General features: G+C 40.1%; 1 protein-coding gene across 1 annotated transcript; it reads left to right on the top strand.

Annotated features, from left to right (window-relative positions):
• The first annotated feature begins 13,683 nt into the window (after nt 1–13,683).
• On the top strand, nt 13,684–15,683 carry LOC106645107 (sin3 histone deacetylase corepressor complex component SDS3). The gene is made up of 7 exons (XM_014360883.2): nt 13,684–13,912; nt 13,989–14,052; nt 14,116–14,431; nt 14,512–14,692; nt 14,963–15,077; nt 15,157–15,241; nt 15,462–15,683. Exons 1-7 carry the CDS (start codon nt 13,798–13,800, stop codon nt 15,555–15,557), a joined length of 972 nt encoding a protein of 323 aa, XP_014216369.1. The 5' UTR covers nt 13,684–13,797; the 3' UTR covers nt 15,558–15,683.
• The last annotated feature ends 211 nt before the right edge of the window (nt 15,684–15,894 follow it).

The raw sequence follows: 15,894 nt of genomic DNA, 5'->3' as shown, positions 1-15,894 counted from the left end.
ACCTCATATAACCTAAAGTCACATACGTTCATTGATACCCTCCGGAGCTTAGCCTACAGTTCATAGCAATTATAAGTAAAAATAATAATTTATATTTGTTACCATCCGGGGCATTATTTTATTAATTATCGTATATTAAAATAATCATTTACCTTAAATTAGATCGTTTCTACATAAATTTGAATTTTGAAATTTCGCGCGCAGCACTGACTTCCACCTAGTACTTGATAGTACCACCTATCGCTCGCCAGGTGGTGACCAAAATCGCAAATAAGAAAGCGACGTAAAGTATATAAGAAGGACTGTGTGACGACTGATAGACATCGATCCGAGTTATGCAAATATGTGTAATGCATACCTCTTAAGCCACTCAATTACTTAAAGTACATATTCAATAAATATCACTGTACCAATACAAAACACTTGTCTACACCCTTTTTTTTTTCTTTCCTCTCAAAAAAAAAAAAAAAACAACAACAAACACCCGCTGGTCAACCTGGCGACCAACCCATCGAGGCCTCTACGCATCACTGCTCAAACGCCACATCTCTACGATGAGTTGGATTCCGAGGAATGAAACGAAACCACTACGCCAACAACATCGGACATAGTACCACCATCGTTGTTTAACCTAAAGGGAAGGCTTGTGACACTTTAGAGTGACTTTAATCTTTTCCAACTACACCCCCCTTGTTCAAAGTCGCCCACCCCCAAAGGCCACTTTTAACAATTTGGCGCTCGACGTGGGGCCTCCTCTAAGGAATTCTCTGCTGCTGCAGGGAGGTATCTGCGAGCCTCAGAGTCAATCATCACCGCCGACTGACACACGCCTATCAGCAACCAACAACACTCCTTCTAGGTGGGGAGAAACACCTAGTGGCGCTTGACACACCTAACCTACAAACCCAGCATCAAGCACGGGGAGGATATGGACCCGAAGGACCAACCAACTCAGAAACTCGTGAGCACCAGTTACACAGCAGGTTCTTACGTCTTGCAACGAGCATCCGTAGAAGATGGAAACGGGTATCAGCCTTTGTAGTAATCGGTGGTAACATTGCCACTGAAGTCTCTCGGGCCCAACTTAGGTTGGAAGGCAATTTCTTTACTCAAGAAGCAGAGAGTCGACAGAGGGCATGGTCATCCTTTAAGAAATAGGCAGAGGCCATTATCCACCCAGGTCAACGAACTCTTCAGACACTTCGGTCCACAAGCCGAACTGACTCAAAACTACACCACCTCTACGTAAGCTTGTCCGAATAGAGGTCGCCGTTTATGCTCGAATACCCGCTTCGAAATTACGCCGATGCTTCTCTACGGGCCTCACGCTCCAACACCACCTTGGACGTTCCACCATCCGAGCTCGCCCAAATAGAGGAAACTGATCGTCGTCCACGCTCGAACACCACTCTTCGACACACCGGCCTCAGTGCTTCGTATCACACCGAAGCTCCTCTACGAGTCTCTCGCTCCAACTCCACCTCGGATGTTACACTACATAAGCTTGCCCAGAGGAAACTGATCGCCGTTGATGCTCGAACCCCCGCTTCAACACACCGACATCAGTACTTTGCATCACACTGATGCTCTTCTACGAGTCTCTCGCTCCAACTGCACGTCGGATGTGACACCATCCATGCTCGCCTTAACGGAGGAGGCTGATCGCCATCTGCGCTCAACATCCGCTTCGACATACCGGCATCAGTGCTTCGCATCACGCCGAAGCTCCTCTTCGGGCCTTACGCTCCATCTCCACCTCGGACGACACACCACCTAGGTGTGCCCGAAACAGAGGAGACTGATCGACGTCCATCCTCGAACAGCTACTTCGACACACCGGCCCCAGTACTACGTATCACGTCGATACTCCTCTTCGGGATTCAAGCTCCAACCACACGTCAGACGCTACACCGCCCCGGCAAGCCAGGACTGAAGAGATTGATCGCTGTCCATGCTCGAACCCTGTTTCGACACACTGGCATCAGTGCTTCGCATCACGCTGATGCTTCTCTTCGGGCTTCACACCCCAACCGCATGTCGGACGTTACACCATCCACGCTCACTCGAACTGAGAAGACTGACCGCCATCGACGCTTAAACACCTGCCTCGACCCCGGCATCAATACTTCGCATCATGCTGGTGCTCTTCTTCAGGACACATGCTGGAGATCAACACCATCTAAGCTCGCCCACACAGAGGAAACTGATCGCCATCCACGCTCGAACACCCGCTTCGACTCACCGGCATTAGTGCTTCGCGCCACGTCGATGCTCCTTTTCAGGACTTTCGCAGCAACTCCATGCATATGAGGCACCACCCAAGCTCGCCCGAACAGAGAAGATGGATCGTTGTCCGTGCTCGAACACCCAACTGGTCACACCAGTATCAGTGCTTCGCATCACGCCGATGCTCCTCTTCGAGACTCACGTTTCAACTACACGCCAGACGTCATGTCACTTAAGCTTGCCCACTCGGAGGAGACTGATCGCCGTCCGTGCTCGAACACCCGCTTCGACTCACCGGCATCAATGTCTCGCATCACCCCGATGCTCCTCTTCGGGATTCGCGCTCCCATTTCACGTTAGATTATAGTACAAAAAAAAAAAAAAAAAAAAAAAAAAAAATTAGACTAGATTAGAAGATTAAGTCCACCATTACGCAATCATCAGAACGCTGCTACCAGGGTATCTCCGGCTCAACTGCTGTTGGGTCACAATACCTCTCAACCAAGGGAATGGAGAACCCATAGCCGGCAACTCAACTCCTACCAAAGGAATACATTCAGGTTCTGGATCATCAAGCACGATGCCAGGAACAACACCACTCGACTGGTCAACCCAGCCCTACCTACCTACCAACCTCCACGGGCCAAGCTACCACGAAAACTCTACGTTTCCAAACTCGCCCACGCGGAGGCTATCGATCGCCGCTGACGTCCGAATGCACACTTCGACCTGCCAGCATCGACAACTCCACAGCACACCGCAGGCCCAGTGGCCGTACCATATAACTTTTTTTTGCTTCGGGGGCCAGTGTTATAACATAGGCCAATGTACAGAAAAATAGTTACATGGTACGGTCCCAGAGCCCTCTACAAGGTCCGATCAGAAGATCGTGATAACCAATGCTAGTGAAATAAGCAGAGCGGATAAGTCCACTAGACCATTCCGAAACAATTCAGAAGAATTAGGTGACGTCTCAGTACCACCACCCGGAGGTCCTGATGGGCCAAGCCAACGTTATAATTTGCGACCACGAAATAATAAGTGAAGTGAAGTGAAATATGTGTACAGACATTGAATAAAGTAGTATGAGTGTGAGAGTGCAGGAAACCGCGGACCTTTGTCAATCGAGAATGGATGAACGAATGACCGTGAACATTTATATCGAGAGTGATAACTTCTCCGACTCTTGTAGCCCTGCCACTGCTTTCTCAAATTTGTTATAAACTCTTTAAAACGGGGGGGTTTGTTACCATCCAGGGCATTATTTTATTAATTATCGTACATTAAAATGATCATTTTTCTTAAATTAGATTCTACATAAATTTGAATTTTGAAATTTCGCGCGCAGCACTGACTTCCAACTAGTACTTGATAGTACCACCTATCGCTCGCCAGGTGGTGACCATTTTATTTTATTTTATTGCAAACCCTTCATTTTTAATTTACAATCAAGCGTGTGCATCGTTACGGTCGCTGCTGGCCACGGCTCTCATGCTCCGTCTCTTTTCCACTCACGAGGAGTACACGGAATTTACTGGCGCTCATATTTGATTTTAATGGTAGGTATATTATTCTTCTATAGTAATTGTGGGAATAAAAGTAATTATACAATATTTCATATTGATGAAAAATGAGTTTAACCTAACTGTTGCTGTATAAACATACATGCATTTAAATAAAAAAAATTATTTTAAGTTAAGCCTGCACACGCTTAATTGTAAATTAAAAATGAAGGGTTTGCAATAAAATAACATCCGGAAACGCCTTAGGATTTTTTCAAAGGATGTTTGAAGAATATTTGAAAACTTTAGCAACATCAAAATTTTTAATTTTTATTGTTGTTTTTCATACTTGAAAGTGGCGATTTTCACGGTTTTTTAAACTTTGTACAATTAATATCTCGAAAAGTATTGATTTTAGAGAAAATCTGCAGGACATCTTTTTTGTTTAGAATTGTCCAAAAAAGCTAAAAAAAATTTTTCCAGGGCAAAATAAACAATATTTTTAATTTGTTTAAGAAATTTCGTTTAAACATTTTTCCTACAACTTTGAAGCCTGGCAACATACTAATTCGTTTTTAGGTGATCATTTTGCGTAAGATCATGCAAAAAAATCCTATCCAAATAATTTCTCCCACGAATTCCAGATTACGACCCAGACTAAAAGTATGTGCCTACATGCCCATTTCCACGCGAATCCGTAGGCACACTCGGTGTTTAGAGATCAAAGAGGTCGTCTATGAGAGAGAAAAAGGTGTTTCGTCCCGAGAGCACGCCAGGACTCATTAGTAAGGCTGATGACGTGCTCCCTGCCTTAGACACAGAAGAAGTGCGGGCATACACTATCTCGATCGCGCTTATATAGTAATCGTGAGGGAATTTCGCCGCTTGACGGGAGCGAACTATTAGGGGCTTGGCCACCTGGCGAGTAGAGCCTGAAGCGCGAGAGATGTGAGACGCCACATCACTCCCCGCCTAGTCACGACGATGGTGTAACCGGGAGGAAGTGACGATATGAAAGTCGAGGGTGTGAAGGCATGAGAGGGAGAAAGATGTTGAGAAGAAGTCTCGTTAGGATCTCCGGGTCTTCCACGCTCCGTTGCGAGAGATGCGGGGCGTGTTGCCGGTGCGTGAACGAGTTGTGCGATGAGCGCAATCGTGTGGTGCGGGGCGTGTGGCCGCCGTGCGTGAACGAGTTCGTGCGATGAGTGAATCGTGTGGGTATCGTTGAGAGGTTCGAGCGAATTGCGTGGGATTAGCTGTATTGCGTGTACCCGGCGTGGAAGATGCGGAGATGCGTGAGAGTATAGGTTCGAAGGGTAGGATCGCCAATATAGTGATCGAAGAGGTCGTATATAAGAGAGAAAAAGGTGTTCCGTCCCGAGAGCACGCCAGGACTCATCAGTAAGGCTGATGACGTGCTCCCTGCCTTAGACACAGAAGAAGTGTGGGCATACACTATCTCGATCGCACTTATATAGTAATCGTGAGGGAATTTCGCCGCTTGACGGGAGCGAACTATTAGGGGCTTGGCCACCTGGCGAGTAGAGCCTGAAGCGCGAGAGATGTGAGACGCCCATAGAGAATATCTCTATGGAGAGGCCACAGGTGTACCCCAGGCCCCAGGGTTGTTAATAAAAGTTGCTTTTTAGAATTAGAAGTTTTAAAAGTTTTAAAACTTTTAAAAGTTCTGTTTTGTTTGGTACAATCTACAAAGCTATAGCGATAAGGCATAGGGTCCATAGAGTATAGAGGTAATGCGTGTTGTGCTCTCCTACTGTAACTAGTGTACGAACCCTTAATCTTTTTTGTCAATCAGTTGATGGCATCTCAGAAGTGGTAGAATGACTTGGCGGGACATTCAAATGGACTAAATGGGGCATGATGCAGAAACCCAGATAACACTTTTATGCAGAATAAATTAATAAAATAAACCCAAGCTATTCAACCCAATGACCCGGGGTGACTACTAGCAAATATCTCAAATAATAAATTGTTAAATTTAATAACAAAAGCGCCTTTCACCCAATGACCCGGGGCGCTTACTGGCAAATGAATTAAATAATTAATTGCTAAATTTGATAACAAAGGCGCCTTTCACCCAGTGACCCGGGGCGCTTACTGGCAAATGAATTAAATAATTATTTGCTAAATTTAATAAGCGCCTTTCACCCAATGGCCCGGGGCGCTTACTGGCAAATGTATTAAATAATTAATTGCTCAAATTAATAACAAAAGCACCTTTCACCCAATGAACCGGGGCACTTACTGGCAAATGAATTAAATAATTAATTGCTAAATTTGATAACAAAGGCGCCTTTGACCCAATGACCCGGGGCGCTTACTGGCAAATGAATTAAATAATTATTTGCTAAATTTAATAACAAAAGCGCCTTTCACCCAATGACCCGGGGCGCTTACTGGCAAATGTATTAGATAATTAATTGCTCAAATTAATAACAAAAACGCCTTTCACCCAATGATCCGGGGCACTTACTGGCAAATGTATTAAATAATTAATTGCTCAAATTAATAACAAAAGCGCCTTTCACCCAATGACCTTGGGCGCTTACTGGCAAATGTATTAAATGATAAATTGTACAACACAAGCGCTTGTTACCTGATGACCTCAGGCGCTTACTGGCCACTTTGGTAATCAATATATTAAAAAATTTATACAATTGTATTATTGATTAACAATTTATTATTTAATAGATTTTCCAGTAAGCACCCCGGGTCATCGGTTGATAGGACCCTGTGTTATTAAATTTCACAAATTTCTATTTAATATATTTGACAGTAAGCATCCCGGGTCATTGGGTAAAAAGCGCTTTTGTTATTAAATTTCGCAATTAATTATTTAATACATTTGCCAGTAAGCGCCCCGGGTCATTGGGTGAAAGGCGCTTTTGATAATAAATTTATTAATTAATTATTCAATACATTTGCCAGTAAGCGCCCCAGGTCATTGAGTGAAAGGCGCTTTTGATAATAAATTTATTAATTAATTATTCAATACATTTGCCAGTAAGCGCCCCAGGTCATTGAGTGAAAGGCGCTTTTGTTGATAAATTTAATAATTAATTATTTAATACATGTGCCAGTAAGCGCCCTGGGTCATTGGGTGAAAGGCGCTTTTGTTAATAAATTTAATAATTAATTATTTAATACATGTGCCAGTAAGCGCCCTGGGTCATTGGGTGAAAGGCGCTTTTGATAATAAATTTATTAATTAATTATTCAATACATTTGCCAGTAAGCGCCCCAGGTCATTGAGTGAAAGGCGCTTTTGTTGATAAATTTAATAATTAATTATTTAATACATGTGCCAGTAAGCGCCCTGGGTCATTGGGTGAAAGGCGCTTTTGTTAATAAATTTAACAATTAATTATTTAATACATTTGCTAGTAAGCGTTCCGGATCATTGAGTGAAAGGCGCGATTGTTAATAAATTTAAAAATTAATTATTTAATACATGTGCCAGTAAGCGCCCCGGGTCATTGGGTGAAAGGCGCTTTTGTTATTAAATTTAACAATTTATTATTTGAGATATTTGCTAGTAGTCACCCCGGGTCATTGGGTTGAATAGCTTGGGTTTATTTTATTAATTTATTATGCCTAAAAGTGTTAACTGGGTTTCTGCGTCATGCCCCACATAGTCCATTTGAATTTCCCGCCAAGTTATTTTATCACTTCTGAGATGCCATCAACTGAATGACAAAAAAGAATAAGGGTTCGTACACTAGTTACAGTAGGAGAGCACAACACGCATTACCTCTATACTCTATAGACCCTATGCCTTATAGCTATAGCTATATAGATTGTAGCAAACAAAACAGAACTTTTAAAAGTTTTAAAACTTTCAAAACTTCTAATTCTAAAAAGCAACTTTTATTAACAACCCTGGCTGTACCCCCTCGGCCCCTCCACGCTTCTCAAATAAAAAAAAAAATATGTGTGCCTGGTTCGACAGCGTGGCCGCGATGGGGCGCTCGAAACAGTGGCCAAAAGTGAACTCGCGCCGTAGCATTGCAGTCAGCAATCTCTCTACTAATCAGATTAGTCTAATCTCTGGCTGTAGTAAATATACCACGCTCAGCATAGGTCAGATTATTTCCTATGCTAAACGTAGTACCTATAATTTTACTACGATATTTTTTACTGTGAGAATAGCTCCGTGAATAGCTCCTGTGTATACTCGACTGCTGTGCGCGCGCGCGCGCGTGCTGCTGTAGCAGACCAGCAGATGACATGGGGTGTAATCCGCAAACGCCGCCAGCAGTTACATTTGTACGACGTGACAACGTTGCGTGGTTGGGGGCGCTACTGTCGATTTACTGGTGATGTGATCCGCAATCTCACCAGCAGTCAAGCAGACGAGGTCCGTCTACTTGCTCTTTTTCGTGACATTTTCCGACATTCTGTCGTCTGCTTTGCTTTGTTTACAATCAGAAAATGTCACGAAAAAGAGCTAGTAGACCGACGTCGTCTGCTTTACTGCTGGTGAGATTGCGGATCACATCACCAGTAAATCGACAGTAGCGCCCCCAACCACGCAACGTTGTCACGTCGTACATATATGTAACTGCTGGCGGCGATTGCGGATTACACCCAAAATAACAAAAGCCAATTTGTTTATATTTTAAGTTATATACAGTATAATATGTCAAGTATCGGTACAATTTTGTTGTTTTAATTAATTTTTTTACTGTAAAAACTCATTTACATTGAATATACTTGATGTGTACTTGTGAAGCAAGTAATAATTGTTTAATTATAATAAGTTTGCAAGCACACGTACTTTAAAAAACGAGGATTAAGTAAGAGAGGGTGTATACAGCGTTGTTTGTTTTTTCTGCTCTGCTCTTAAGAGTTAGGTTTAGTGAACCCCAGTCAGTCCCAGACTCATCTTCTTAACAATAGTGTCCAGGTCTTGGCAGCGAAGATCCACCTGCACTAGGTGTAAAAAGCTGACTCGTTGTTCCTGTTTCTGCGTCCAGTACCACCAGCAGTCATTTCCAATACGACAATTAAAATTAATGGTGTGATTGGACTTTAAGTAGATAAAGTGATCAAACCCATTAAATTTTCTGTGAAAGTTCGTGCCATCAGATAAGTAAAATGTTTAATAATTATCTTGTAAAAAGTGCATTTCTACATTTTTAAGATAGTTTAACTTTGTGAAAAATTCATTTTCTAAGTGCAGATGGTTCATGCCTTTTTTAAGTATAAAGTATCCTGTTATATAAAATTTCAAAATCTCAAAATGTCTCAAACTGATGCCGAAAGTACGAAAAAAAATGTCAAGACCACTGGAGCAACAAGTCAGTCCAAAGCTAGGAATGAAATTCAACTTATGGTGCAAAAGATAGGTAGGAGGCTGGCAAAGGTTGAGGTGAATCATTACAAGGTAGGGTGTAACCGGTGGAGCATCATCTCAGAAAGGTCATCGAAGTCTTGGGCTTGAATTAAAAGAATTGCAGAGAGCCGAAATTGAATTTGATTCAAAAAAAGGAGTTGTTGAAGTTGTCGAAATCTTTACACTTTTCAACTAATCTTTCACTTCCCATTCAGTAATTTCCTCGTTCAATGGTAACTCTTAATGGGTTTCTCTAGCCATGTGACCTTTCCGACAACTTCAACAACTCCTTTTTTTGAATCAAATTCAATTTCGGCTCTCTGCAATTCTTTTAATTCAAGCCCAAGACTTCGATGACCTTTCTGAGATGATGCTTCTACCGGTTACACCCGACCTTGTAATGATTCACCTCAACCTTTGCCAGCCTCCTACCTATCTTTTGCATCATAAGTTGAATTTCACTCCTAGCTTTGGACTGACTTGTTGCTCCAGTGGTCTTGACATTTTTTTTCGTACTTTCGGCATCAGTTTGAGACATTTTGAGATTTTGAAATTTTATATAACAGGATACTTTATACTTAAAAAAGGCATGAACCATCTGCACTTAGAAAATGAATTTTTCACAAAGTTAAACTATCTTAAAAATGTAGAAATGCACTTTTTACAAGATAATTATTAAACATTTTACTTATCTGATGGCACGAACTTTCACAGAAAATTTAATGGGTTTGATCACTTTATCTACTTAAAGTCCAATCACACCATTAATTTTAATTGTCGTATTGGAAATGACTGCTGGTGGTACTGGACGCAGAAACAGGAACAACGAGTCAGCTTTTTACACCTAGTGCAGGTGGATCTTCGCTGCCAAGACCTGGACACTATTGTTAAGAAGATGAGTCTGGGACTGACTGGGGTTCACTAAACCTAACTCTTAAGAGCAGAGCAGAAAAAACAAACAACGCTGTATACACCCTCTCTTACTTAATCCTCGTTTTTTAAAGTACGTGTGCTTGCAAACTTATTCTAATTAAACAATTATTACTTGCTTCACAAGTACACATCAAGTATATTCAATGTAAATGAGTTTTTACAGTAAAAAAATTAATTAAAACAACAAAATTGTACCGATACTTGACATATTATACTGTATATATCTTAAGATATAAACAAATTAGCTTTTGTTATTTTCATGTCATCTGCTGGTCTGCTACAGCAGCACGCGCGCGCGCGCGCAGCAGTCGAGTATGGGTAATGGGTGTAATCCGTGTAATCCGCAATCGCCCGGCAGCGATGGGATGTAGTTCCGGCCAGATTTGGGAATTCTCTAGGACCCAACCTCTCTGACGTGGGAAATCACTAGATCAAAAAAAAATTAGTACGAAAGGTGACGCGCGAGATTCAAATAAGGTCCAATAACACAAGCATCCATTGATCCATCACCTGATGACCCGGGGCGCCTACTGGCCACTCTGTTAAATAATCAATTAATAATAACACAAGCGCCTATCACCTAATGACCCGTGGCGCTTACTGGCAACTCTGTTAAATAAATAATTATTAATAAATAACACAAGCGCCTATCACCTAATGACCCGTGGCGCTTACTGGCCACTCTGTTAAATAAACAATTATTAATAAATAACACAAGCGCCTATCACCTGATGACCCAGGGCGCTTACAGGCCACTCTTTTAAATAAACAATTATTAATAAATAACACAAGCGCCTATCACCTGATGACCCGGGGCGCTTACTGGCCACTCTTTTAAATAAACAATTATTAATAAATAACACAAGCGCCTATCACCTGATGACCCGGGGCGCTTACTGGCCACTCTTTTAAATAAATAATTATTAATAACACAAGCGCTTATCACCTAAATACCCGGGGCGCTTACTGGCCACTCTGTTAAATAAATAATTATTAATAAATAACACAAGCGCCTATCACCTCATGATATATATATGTAACTGCTGGCGGCGATTGCGGATTACACCCTATATACTCAGTTACCAGCGATGGGATATAGTTCCGGCCAGATTTGGGAATTCTCTAGGACCCAACCTCTCTGACGTGGGAAATCACTAGATCAAAAAAAAATTAGTACCAAAGGTGACGCGCGAGATTCAAATAAGGTCCAATAACACAAGCATCCATCACCTGATGACCCGGGGCGCCTACTGGCCACTCTGTTAAATAATCAATTAATAATAACACAAGCGCCTATCACCTAATGACCCGAGGCGCTTACTGGCAACTCTGTTAAATAAATAATGATTAATAACACAAGCGCCTATCACCTAATAATCCGAGGCGCTTACTGTCCACTCTGTTAAATAAATAATTATTAGTAAATAACACAAGCGCCTATCATCTGATGACCCAGGGCGCTTACTGGCCACTCTGTTAAATAAATAATTAATAATAACACAAGCGCTTATCACCTAATGACCCGGGGCGCTTACTGTCCACTCTGTTAAATTAATAATTATTAGTAAATAACACAAGCGCCTATCACCCAATGACCCGGGGCGCTCACTGGCCACTCTGTTAAATAAATAATTAATAATAACACAAGCGCTTATTACCTTATGACCCGGGGCGCTTACTGGCCACTCTGTTACATAAATAATTATTAATAAATAACACAAGCGCCTATAACCCAATGACCCGGGGCGCTTACTGGCCACTCTGTTAAATAATCAATTAATAATAACACAAGCGCCTATCACCTAATGACCCGGGGCGCTTACTAGCTACTATTAAATAATAAATTATCAAGTAATTACAAGAGCGCCAATTAAAAAGATCTTTGTCGTACTAGATAGGCAATCAAAATTGTGATATAATTAATATGTTATCGATCAACTTTTTATCATTTAATAGTGTTGCAAACAAGTGTCCTGGATCCTCAGGAAGAAGGTGCTTGACATACTTATGAATAATTATTTATTTACTAGATTTGCAATTAGCGCCCCAGGTAATACGGTGATAGGCGCTTGTGTTATTTATTAATAATTATTTATTCAACAGAGTGGCCAGTAAGCGCCCCGGGTATTCAGGTGATAAGCGCTTGTGTTATTAATAATTGATTATTTAACAGAGTGGCCAGTAAGCGCCCCGGGTATTTAGGTGATAAGCGCTTGTGTTATTAATAATTGATTATTTAACAGAGCGGCCAGTAAGCGCCCCGGGTCATCAGGTGATAGGCGCTTGTGTTATAAATAATTGTTTATTTAAAAGAGTGGCCAGTAAGCGCCCAGGGTCATTAGGTGATAAGCGCTTGTGTTATTATTAATTATTTATTTAACAGAGTTGCCAGTAAGCGCCCTGGGTCATCAGGTGGTAGGCGCTTGTGTTATTTATTAATAATTGTTTATTTAACAGAGTGGCCAGTAAGCGCCCTGGGTCGTGAGGTGATAGGCGCTTGTGTTATTTACTAATAATTATTTATGTAACAGAGTTGCCAGTAAGCGCCCTGGGTCATCAGGTGATAGGCGCTTGTGTTATAAATAATTATTTATTTAAAAGAGTGGCCAGTAAGCGCCCTGGGTCATTAGGTGATAGGCGCTTGTGTTATAAATAATTATTTATTTAAAAGAGTGGCCAGTAAGCGCCCTGGGTCATCAGGTGATAGGCGCTTGTGTTATTTACTAATAATTATTTATTTAACAGAGTGGCCAGTAAGCGCCCTGGGTCGTGAGGTGATAGGCGCTTGTGTTATTTACTAATAATTATTTATGTAACAGAGTTGCCAGTAAGCGCCCTGGGTCATCAGGTGATAGGCGCTTGTGTTATTTATTAATAATTGTTTATTTAACAGAGTGGCCAGTAAGCGCCACGGGTCATTAGGTGATAGGCGCTTGTGTTATTTATTAATAATTATTTATTTAACAGAGTTGCCAGTAAGCGCCACGGGTCATTAGGTGATAGGCGCTTGTGTTATTATTAATTGATTATTTAACAGAGTGGCCAGTAGGCGCCCCGGGTCATCAGGTGATGGATGCTTGTGTTATTGGACCTTATTTGAATCTCGCGCGTCACCTTTGGTACTAATTTTTTTTGATCTAGTGATTTCCCACGTCAGAGAGGTTGGGTCCTAGAGAATTCCCAAATCTGGCCGGAACTATATCCCATCGCTGTCAGTTACTCAGTAACTCAGTACCTATATACACATATTAATATGCTAGTAGATGCAGCCAACTGATGAAACGCAAAAATCCCCTAGAAACTGAATGGTTTACAGCAATATCAACAAATCGATTTTTCTCAATGGTAAATAAATCATGGTTACGATTTAATGATAGAGCAATTTTGTTGATGAAGAGAGCAGTTTTTTTACAACAAGAATCATTACGAAATATTGTTCATTAGCTGAGAAATTGACTTGCAAAATGTCGCCTCACACAGGGTACTTTAATTTGCGTTAACCAAATAAATAAAAGGGAGCAGTTTTTGTTACTTGCATATTTGAAAAGAGCAGTTTTTAATACATTGATTAGATACATTTGTTTATTTAATTTTTAATTTTCTGCTGGCTGGGGTGGCGTTGGTCAGTTCATTTGGCTATTCATTAAATCACGTTCATGTCAACAACAAAGACACAGCATGTCAAAAGTATGCATGTCGGTTGACACAACTCAAGAGATTGGTGCATTTGAAGAAATTATTATTAAATTAGTTAAGAATTAACGAAATATATAGACGAAAATGAGTCAAAATCCCCCTTGCTCTAATATTTGTGATGTTGAAGACTATGTTGTGAATGAAGAGAATGAAGACCTTTTGGATGACGATTTCGATGAGCACGATGAAAGTGATGAAGGTCTGTTCATTCTTTACACAAGATGTTCATGGAAAGTCAGAAATAATACTGTTCAATATATTTTTATAACTTATAGATACTGAGGAAGCAAGTGAAACTGATATTCCAAAAGCTGAAGAACCAACTGAGTTAAAGGAACAGTAAGTTTAATTTGTATCTTGATGTTAACACCAATAAATGTATTGGATGTATAAATTTTTCAGGGTCTATCAAGATAAACTAGCTAGTCTTAAAAAACAGCTGCAACAGTTAAAAGATGGTACCCATTTAGAATATAATCGCAGAGTGAAGCGACTAGAAATACAGTACAAAGAGCGAATCCGATTAAACATAATTTACAGGGATTACTTATCTGATGGCATCGATAGAGAGTATATTTTGGATAAAAAAACAGCTGGTAAAGAATTTCAAGAAAAAAAATCGGATTTGAAAGAAAATTTACTAGCTGATATGGAAGAGAAACGTAAGTCAATTGAATGTGATAGATGTGCAATGGAACTAACAGGGGATGCAGCTGAGGTTAGTATGAAATGGTATATATTATTAACATGTAATTAAACCGTTATAGTATTAGTAACATTTCAATTTTTAATAATTAGATAAAACCTGTTATGACAAGAAAGTTGCGTAGAAGGCCCAATGATCCTCTGCCTGAAAAAGTGGAAAAACGAAGAAAACCTGCTCCAGCTCAAGTAAATTATTTACTTGATGAAAAAGAAATTGAAAGTGATCTGAAGGCTATAAGCAGAGGAAAAGTACTTTTAGCAGTTCGCAAGCCAGGTATGAGGTATCAGTTGATCCTGTGACTATTGGCTCAAAATCTATGTAAATACGTGGATGAAGAGAGATTATATCCACATAAACATAGATATAAGGATTTTAATATTCACGGCAATAATAGTGATATTATCCCCATACAACTTCAGGTGATATCTGTAATGTATAATATCAATGTATTTACATGGATTTGGTGCAAATAGACTCAGTGATTTTTTAAACTTCTTACTTTGAATCCATATCAATTAAAAAACGTTTTTTGAATTATGTTAGTTGTGCAACATTATAATTGCAGTAGTACATTAAGTCATTACACTTCCATTGCAAATGATTTGCCTTTGGTTGAAACAAGAATTGAAGATGGTAAACTTCTGTATGAACGTAGATGGTAATTTTATTGAATATTATGTTAACATATTAAGAATAACTTTGTATGTACAGTAATTCAATAACTTAAAAAATTAAAGGTTTCATAGAGGGCAATCAGTCTATGTTGAAGGAAAAGATCTAGGCAGATGTTCTGGAAATATATCAGCAATAGGAACTGAAGCTGTAAGTCCTTTAAGAACTTGTTTTTTTTCTAAGCATTTGAAAGTTAATGTCACTCTAACCTTACAACTCTTCAAAAGACCCAAAAGTGATTGTGGTTAAGATTATAAGTTTTTATGTATATTTCAATGGCTTTCAGATCGTTTAAAGCTCTTCAAACAGATTTAATCATATATTTTCTTGGAAAATTTAACATTTCTTACATCAACTGCATATATTTCAGATTTGGATAAAGAAAGTGACAGATAATAATAAATTCCGGATATACATAAATCAATTAGCTAAAGGAAAAGTTTCCATCAAGCGCAGAGCATCTTGAAAAGGTTTATACACGACTCTATGGTCGACATCATTTATAAAAAAAAATTTTTAAAAGTGTCATAACGTTTCTGTATGTGTGTATATGTACATATGCTCGTGTAAAATAATAACTTTAAAAAATTAAGGCTGGTCTTCCTAAAACACTTGTGAAGCTGGCACCTGTGAGTATTACATGTTATTTTGCAACTATTCAGGGTTTAAAAAATTCCTCCATGCAATATTATCCTTCACTTGAATTTTTATTTCCCGATCCAGACCTTGCAAGGTGTTTCCTCGATGGTTATTTCCCAAATAAATCATAATCGCGATATGCTCCTACCCCAAAAGTTGTGCTA

Source organism: Copidosoma floridanum, unplaced genomic scaffold, assembly GCF_036245765.1.
Source record: "Copidosoma floridanum isolate Cflo_tuat_1 unplaced genomic scaffold, Cflo_Japanese_pri ptg000034l, whole genome shotgun sequence".
In the NCBI taxonomy this organism is placed as follows: domain Eukaryota; kingdom Metazoa; phylum Arthropoda; class Insecta; order Hymenoptera; family Encyrtidae; genus Copidosoma; species Copidosoma floridanum.
This window is presented reverse-complemented; position numbering and strand designations above follow the sequence as displayed.